Source organism: Gossypium arboreum, chromosome 7, assembly GCF_025698485.1.
Source record: "Gossypium arboreum isolate Shixiya-1 chromosome 7, ASM2569848v2, whole genome shotgun sequence".
In the NCBI taxonomy this organism is placed as follows: domain Eukaryota; kingdom Viridiplantae; phylum Streptophyta; class Magnoliopsida; order Malvales; family Malvaceae; genus Gossypium; species Gossypium arboreum.
Genome location: NC_069076.1, coordinates 43,024,450 through 43,032,773, shown reverse-complemented (window position 1 = coordinate 43,032,773; position 8,324 = coordinate 43,024,450). Strand labels below are relative to the sequence as shown.

The 8,324-nt window shown below is 34.7% G+C and overlaps 1 protein-coding gene across 4 annotated transcripts; it reads left to right on the top strand.

Annotated features, from left to right (window-relative positions):
• Positions 1-4,210: 4,210 nt before the first annotated feature.
• Positions 4,211-8,324, top strand: LOC108466437 (E3 ubiquitin-protein ligase CHIP-like). Of its 4 annotated transcripts, none has more exons than XM_017766796.2 (8): positions 4,212-4,610; positions 4,733-4,800; positions 4,906-4,969; positions 5,803-5,874; positions 7,246-7,379; positions 7,511-7,664; positions 7,735-7,851; positions 7,953-8,324. In XM_017766796.2, the coding sequence occupies exons 1-8, from the start codon at positions 4,494-4,496 to the stop codon at positions 8,076-8,078; spliced, it is 852 nt and encodes a 283-aa protein (XP_017622285.1). In that variant the 5' UTR covers positions 4,212-4,493; the 3' UTR covers positions 8,079-8,324. The 4 variants fall into 4 exon arrangements, with proteins under 4 accessions (XP_052887214.1, XP_017622285.1, XP_017622290.1 ...); XM_017766801.2 differs by having other exon boundaries at positions 4,213-4,610; positions 7,741-7,851; XM_053031254.1 differs by lacking the exon at positions 4,733-4,800 and having other exon boundaries at positions 4,211-4,610.

Here is an 8,324-nt window from a genome sequence, read left to right as displayed (position 1 = left end):
TCTACCTTCCAAAAGTGGCTATGAAACCATACTAACAAGAGTTGTACACACCTAATAAATCTGCCTTCACCTGACCTCCGGCATACACTCAAAGATCTGAAAGTCTCAGTCAGGATTGCAGGAATTGGAGTGACTCCTTTACCTAGTCGGTCAAATAGATCGTTGATGCTTCATTACATGCCTTAAAGCCTTAGGAAAATAACCAAACCATAAATGCTCAAGGCGAAGACATCAACTCTTTTCTTCATGTCGGTGAGTCGGATCGGATCTCTCAAATTTTCCCAAGGGATACACTTTCCACTACCTTTCTGCTGGACCCGAGCCTCAACCCACTGTTCACTCATCCCCGTAATGTTCATCAACCTCTTTATAAAAGTTGGGGTATTGACAGCTCTAGAATAAATCTTATCAACTTGAAACCTCGGACAACGAAGCAAGGCTGTATACTCCTCAACAGTAGGTGCTAGATCCACCATTCCGAAAGTAAAACAAGCGTAGGCGGAATTCCAAAATTGAGCCATAGCGGAACAAAAACCTATCTACCTTAACATCGAGGAGGTAAGGAATATCACCATAATTACGAGAGTAGCTGCTTCATCTCATCATCCCAAAGGACTCCATATTTTTTCAACTCACGAAGATCGTTACGGACCGCATTATCTGAGTAAAGTCCCATAACTCTGACGTGCACTCCTTTGTCAAACTGTCACCTTTCTCTAACTGTGCATTCTCTGACCATCTTTGGACAAACGCGTTGTCTTTTGCTTTATCAAGGAATTCGTTCTTCATGGCAAAACTTTCTATTAGTAACTGAACCGTATATCGACACCTCCTTTTATGATGAAAATGATATGCAAACACTATTAGAGAAAGAAGGAAAAGCACAAGTCAGAATCATGCATAAGAATATAAATCAAAGCAATCAAGAAATTATCAAACGCCTATTCGGGAAACCACTAGGGCTAGGTGTAATTCTACCTAACAGGTTCCTACAGCTCACTATATGTGGTTTAGTTCTAGAGTAAAGGTACCTGAACCAGCAGATTCCTCGACCCTCGCCCATTATAAGTTCATATGGATCAAGTTCGGTTCAGGGGAATACATTTCCTTATGCCCGTGCGAAGGTGAAAACCTCACGAAGACATAAGTACAGATGTATTCCGGAAGCGATCCCCTAGCCCATGCGGAGGTGAAAACCTCACGAAAGCATGGTTTCTCACTCCCACTTAAAAGGTGCGACCACAACGGTCATGCAAAATGATGCAAGAATATATCGAAAGACTCGACCAATAAAGTAAAACCCACATGATAAAAACTGAAAAAAAAACACAGAAAATACAATGAGAGGATCGTAGATTTAAAAACCAAATTTCTAATTTTTGACAATAAGATAGAAAACAATTAATTTACAGCTCGACTCTCTGATGTCCCCAGTGGAGTCGCCAAGTTGTCGAAACCCTTTTTTTGAAAACGGGAAATCGACTTTTGAAAACGAAAAGTTGGGAGTCGCCACCAATCGTTTTTAATAGGGTGTGATTGGATCACCTTAAAACACCGTTGTTTTTAATAAATAAATAAATATTTCAAAACAACGATTTTGGTCTGTGAAAATAGAAAAGCGGTTCGGAGTCGATTCACGTGCGAGGAAGGATTAGCACCCTCGACATGCCCAAAATTGGTACTTGATTAATTATTTAATGTCGAAAATTAAAGATTTGGACAGAGTTCAAAACGCGATCCTCTTTTAATTGGCTTTTAAAACATTTAGGTGGGTCAAATGTGTATTAAAGACCATCTCACCTTAAGGTAAAATATTACATTCGATGCGTTAGGACACAATATTTTGACCTCAAATGTGATATTGCCTTTAAAGCGTGCGTTTTAGCTTTAAAAGGATATTCGAATATTTAAAGCGGACAAAGAAAGCGAAACCCGATGCGTTAGGGCACGATCCTTTGAATTCTTTAAATACTAGAACATTGCCTTGTTTAAAGTTTCAAATGAAATGGAATAAATAAATTAAATGTATTTATTTAAGAAAACTTGGTAACATAAGGAATAAAACACGCAGACAATAACATCTCATGAATAATCTAAATAGGGACATGCAAAGGAACAACTTAGAATACATGCAATAACAGCACATCATATATTATGAAAGTACCACCATTTATATCCGGGGTTTATGAATAAGAAATCAATTTTAAAAGAAATCTCAAATAAATCACACAAATAAAATATAATAAGGTTTTTTAAAATAAAATAAAATAAATAATAGGAAAAAGAAAATTTGGAAATATAACTATATAAACTATAAGAAAATTTTAAATAGGTAATAGATGTAAGAATTTAAAAGAATAAACAAGGAAAAAAAGAAATGATATATCATATAGTAATGTACAAATGAATTTTAAAATAAATATCACAAAGTAAATAATTTGAATGAAAGCTTGAATTGTAGCAAAATAAAAAAAAAATAAAGGGAAAGAAAAAATATACATGCATAAAAGATTAAACATAAATAATATAAAAATAGAGGTATTTAAAACAAACAAAATATACAATCAAAATAGGATCCCAAAGAACCCAATTGTACATGAATCAACTAAAAAAAGGAAAAACGTATAATAAATTTAAGAGGAGAAAAATATATATATATATATATATATAAAATAAATATAAAGAGAACATTTATATAGAATAATATGAAAGCAATAATCTATTTGACACAGAGTGATTTTATCGTAAATTACATACGATAATAACAAATAAGAATTATTTAAATGTAATATTACACGAAAAGTTTGAAATAATATCATGTAAAAGGAATTTTAAAAGCAATATATAATTAGATAGTTAGGAAGGAAAAGAAAATAACAAAACAAATTGACATACGGCCCAACTAATTCAAAGTATTTATAAAAGTTTTTTTTAACAAAAATATATAAAAAATAAAATAAATTAAAACCTTAGGATTAGCGAAATAAAATTCAATTGAAAGAAAAGCAGACTCAAAGAGATAATTAATAAACATGAAAAAATGCATTAAGGACCAAAACATAAACACACATAAATCGCGGGACCAAAAGCGTAAATATGCGAATCCCCAAATCGCAGTGCCAGTGCGGGCTAAATTGGAACAACGCAAGATCCGGGGCAATTTAAAAGAATAAAAAAAATTGAATAGGGTCTGATTGAATGTAGGAGCAAAAGAAAAGGATTAAACGCGAAAATTCCCTATTTTGGAGTCAAACGTGTGGCCCCTACCATTTAAAGGCCATTAAATGGCATTCTGCCATTTCTTGTACAAAGAACCCTTTTTTTTAATTCATTTTTCTATTGTTTTTTCAAAAAAAGAAACAGAAAGCTCCTTCTTCCCTACTCCTTCATCTTTTTTGCTAGAAATCCAACCTAGCCTTGTGCCACCCTGGAGGATCATCGGTGCCACGCACCTCTACCCCACCGTCGGTTCACGGATCAAGACCAGGAAGGCCCCCTTTCTTTCTTTTTACTTAAAATCGGTTTATAAAAAAAGAAAAAAAAATATGAATCAAAAGAAAGTTTCAGAAGAAGAATGAAAAATCACCTTTCAAAACTTAGACTTGATTTTGATTTACTATGGATCTCTCTTCTCTATTATTTCAGCTATTGAACTTATCAGGGGCCACCAAAAAGGAAAAAAAGTCCCTTTACAATGTTTTGAAGACTTTTATAGCATTTTTACAACCATTTCTTGCTTGTTTGTAGGTTCGATCGAGCACGTCTCGATGTGGCCTAGTAGAGGCGCGCACAACTTCGGAGGGATGAGTGGCGTGTGGTGCTTGGGAACTTCCACAGTTCTGGTAATGAAGGTGTTAGCTGTTAGGATTTCATTTTTCTTTACTTTTCTTTGGGCTCTGGTCATTAGGGTTTGTTTTGTATTGGGTTTAATTTACTTAGTTAATTATTTTGGGTTTTAAGTGTATTGGGCGGACATAAATTGGGTTCAACAATAAATATAAATAAATTTATATTTATCAGATTCTCAATTATTTTTAAAATATAAATAAATTTAACTTTAAAATATAAAAATATCCAAAAATAATGAGAAAAATGATTCTCAAATCCATAACTCATACAAGAAAACAAGGAAATCCAACAGCATTGACCAAAATTAGGAGTTGAAGTATGTATCATCCAATCCTATTCGGCTGTGAGATAAGTGCATCCTCAAGAGGTAACGCCATCACTGCCCAAAATCATAATAAAAGGCCAAAAAATAAAAAATTGCAAGGGTTCTTTGTTTGAGGTTGCTTTCACCTGGAACAATCTTGAATCCTCTTCGAAGTCGCGCTGCTGCTTCCTTCTTCATTTCATTTCCCACATTTAAAATTCAAAAAAAAAAAAAAAAATCCTTTCTTTGTAGAGTTAAACTTCAAGAGGAAAAAAAGAAACAAATCGCAGATTTCGTTGGTTTACGCTTCACGGTTAACAGATTTTATTCAGGAAAAAAAATGGTGTCAGGTTCGGCATTAAGCGCGGCAGCCAAACAAGCGGAGCAATTGAGGAAAGATGGCAACATTTATTTCAAGAAAGATCGTTTTGGGGCAGCCATCGATGCTTATACTGAGGTCTAGAATCTTCCTCTCCTCCCTTTTTTTTTTTGAGAAAAAATTGTTATTGTTTGCTATATTAGTTTCTTAAATTTTTTGATTTTTTTTTATAAAAATTATGTAATTTTTTGGGTTTAAAGGCGATTACGTTATGCCCCAATGTTCCTGTATATTGGACGAATCGCGCTCTTTGCCATCGCAGACGGAAGTATGTACGCAATCCTTTTATAATGAATTTTTATGTAAAAATAGTGCCTTTTTTTCTTAAGAGGAAAATTTTTTTGAAGGTGTCTCTTTTCTTGGTTTGACGCAGTGATTGGTTGAAAGTGGAAGAGGATTGCCGGCGAGCTATTCAGCTCGACTACAGTTCTGTCAAGGTAATCTTCTTTCATTTCTTATTCCGTTATGCTGATTTTTAGGGTTTGTTGTGCGCCTAATTATCATGACATTTCACACACCCCTGACCCGTCCATGTCTTGAAATTTGATTCTTCTTGGTTGTCTTGTTTTTTTCCTTTTTTTTTTTCCTTTTGGATGTAATGCTAAATCATGTATAGCAGAATAAAATAAGTTCTTAGGCGAGTATTAAGGTGATTGAAGCTTCTACCGGCCTGACATTTTCAGGTCATCCTTAACTCTTTGATTATTTCCTAAGAAAGGAGTCAAGTTTAGTTGTTTAGTCGACTTTCAAGCGCCAATTGGGAAACTGAGTAGGGTTGGAACTGGGGACGGGTTCAAGCAAAATTAAGGACTTCTGGAAGTTAAAGTGGCAAATATCTAGCTATGTTAGTCTTTAGTTATAAACCTATCAAAAGCTGGTTTGGAACTGTTGAGATAATCATGCGTCTTGGGTTGTTTAACTTAATTTCCCATGCAAAATCTAATGGTTTTCTGGCAGTTTCTTCTTTTCCCAAGTAAAATCAATCTTGATTTTGCAATGTGGGTTGTTTTTGCCATTTTTTATGCAAAATCTGAATTATCTACTGGGTTAAAAATTTTCATTTTTATTAGCTTGAGGTTTCACATGTAATGTTCTTTTATTCCAACTTGCTAACCTGTTTACTGCAAGTTTTAACTTCCTAGCTATTTTCATTTTCATTTGTTCCTCCCTTAGGAACATCAAAAACTGGGGTTTGGCTTAGTGTATGCTTATTGTGCATACCTTTTCCTTTAGAACTGACGGGGTATACTTACATATGGTTACTTGATAGGCACACTACATGTTGGGACTTGCCTTACTTCAGAAGCAAAAATTAGATGAAGGGGTCAAGGAACTACAAAAGGTACATATGACATGATAAATCTTTTTGTTTCTTAAGAATCAGAAATGATAACTTTGTTAGGGTTGCATTTGGAAACTTTTAATCTCTTTTAGTGAAGGTTGTTAAAGTCAATACATTCAATTAGTTTTTGTGGTTTTTTCACCATCACATGTAGCATGCGTGTGTTTCACCATGTTACTGACGTTCCTGTTATTTTCTTATTGAACAGTCGCATGGGTGGTTGCTGGGTTTTATATTCATTGTAAATGTCTTATGCATCTTCATTCTGGTCCATGTTGTGGTTTTCCTTTGGTGGTTGTACTTTTAAAGGACATAGGGACCCCATTTCAACAAATGATATATAAGAAACAGAATATCTTTCGCTTTTGTTTAACTTTTGTCTGCTATGATGGCTTCGTTTGGTGTAGTATATCATATAGACTTGGATCCTTGACAAAAAGATTTTTGTGAAGGGAAGGGGGATGTTGTTTGGCAAGAAAAAGACAACTGAATGCATTTTGATTTAGGATATATCTGAGAGCTATTCTTTTTTTTTTTCCACCATTTCTTCATAGGGATGAGTCAAAGCAATAAGGGAAAAAAATATCATTTCACGAGGAAGATAATTTGTGAAAGATATTTTGCACAATAAACATTTTCTTGCCATTTGTGTTGCCAGATATTTTGGGGGATTCTTTCCTGCCTTTTACATTTATCAAGCTTGATCTTAGCTCATGGAACATAGAGGATAAGTGGATGACTTTGAGGTCTACTACGTTAACCATAATGAGCATTTATGTTAAGGGGGTGGAAAAGTGGTTCTAGTATTAGTGCAACTTTTTTCTTCATTGTCATTATTGTTGTGAATAATACAATGAGCAGGCCTTATTGGCCTGTGCTTTTTGTTTTTGCTGTTTCAAAGATGTTTGCTTATAAGTGGATGAATACTATCAATAGAGTAAACTATTGATGATTTAAGCGGTTTCCTTAAAATATGTAGTGAGGCTATTTTGGGATTTACTCTTGTCTGATTTGATGATTTTCCTATAAGCTTTAAGCCAATGAACTAGGCACAGGCTTTTGAAGTCTGGTAATTGTAGTAAGTGTTCCTAATATTTTAGGGTTATGAACCGATAATGTTTTGAAATGCTGAATGCTGCAGTTTGTAATGTACAAGTTTTTCTGGAGATCCTTTTTGAGCATGCAGTTTCTTTCTTCTTATAAATATTGCAGAAGAAAACTTTTTCCTGGAATTTATATACACATGCAAAGATGTTGTTCACTGTAAGAAATTTTGGTTGAATAAATTATTGAGTGGTATTGGGTTCTCTTGCCTTTATTTTATATTTATAAATTGATTCTTTACTTAGAAAGGCTGATCTGCTTATTTAGGCTTTGGATCTTGGAAGGGGTGCAAATCCAAAGGGTTATATGGTAGATGAGATTTGGCAGGAGCTTGCAAAAGCGAAGTACATGCTATGGGAGCATGCATCTTCCAAGCGTTCGTGGGAATTGCAAAGTTTGAAGTATGTCATCCCTGTGAGTTAAGACATTTGCTTCGAGGGGAATGATTTACCTCTCTGGAAATTTTTGATGGAGAAATGGTCCTAATGTTTATTTTTGCTTCATGCAATTATTTATTTCCTCTATGTTGCAGGGAGGCTTGTGAAGCTGCTCTTAGAGAAAAACATTTTCTTGATGATTCTCAACCAGAAGGTTTCTTAGTTGAGGCTGGTATTTCTCATATGAAACAACTGGAGGTTCTGAGGCAAGTGTTTAGGAAAGCTGGTGAAGCTGACATCCCTGGTGAGGTAAGAATGCGTTCTTTCCATTGTCAATTATACAAGCCCTTTTGTACTGTTTTGGAGACATGATAAATAGTTTCAGGTGCCGGATTACTTGTGTTGTAAAATCACACTTGATATCTTCCGTGATCCTGTCATTACTCCAAGTGGAGTTACGTATGAGAGAGCAGTGATCCTTGACCATCTTCAGAAGGTGATATGCTCTGGAAATATTGGATGTTGTTTAGCAGTATAATTTTTTTTACAAGAAAGAAAAAGAACACTAAAATCAATCATTTACTTGCTGGAAATCAGGTTGGTAAATTTGATCCAATCACACGCGAACCGCTTGATCATTCCCAACTTGTACCGAACTTGGCAATGAAGGAAGCAGTCCAAGCATACTTAGATAAACATGGTTGGGCTTACAAATTGGACTAAATGGTCGAATGTTGTGGTAAGTTTGCTGATTTAGTCGCACAAAGTGAAGTTATTGGTCAGAGTCTGCATATCTGTTTGGTATACATCAGTCATGTTTGGTTTAAGCTGTTTTTCTGTAGGCTTCGAGTGTATAATGACATGCCATTTATTGGTGCATGTGGAGGACCTGTAATCCGTTGAAATTGTACAGTTATTTTTATAACAATTAACCTTGTACATATTTATCAAAATTAATTCATGCTATAA

Bases quoted from the DNA above. Each gene is read 5' to 3' on its own strand.
- LOC108466437 (XM_017766796.2), top strand. From the start codon at position 4,494: ATGGTGTCAGGTTCGGCATTAAGCGCGGCAGCCAAACAAGCGGAGCAA. The intron at 4,970-5,802 runs GTAATCTTCTTT...GTTACTTGATAG, and splicing joins TCGACTACAGTTCTGTCAAG to GCACACTACATGTTGGGACT. The intron at 7,665-7,734 runs GTAAGAATGCGT...CATGATAAATAG, and splicing joins AAGCTGACATCCCTGGTGAG to TTTCAGGTGCCGGATTACTT.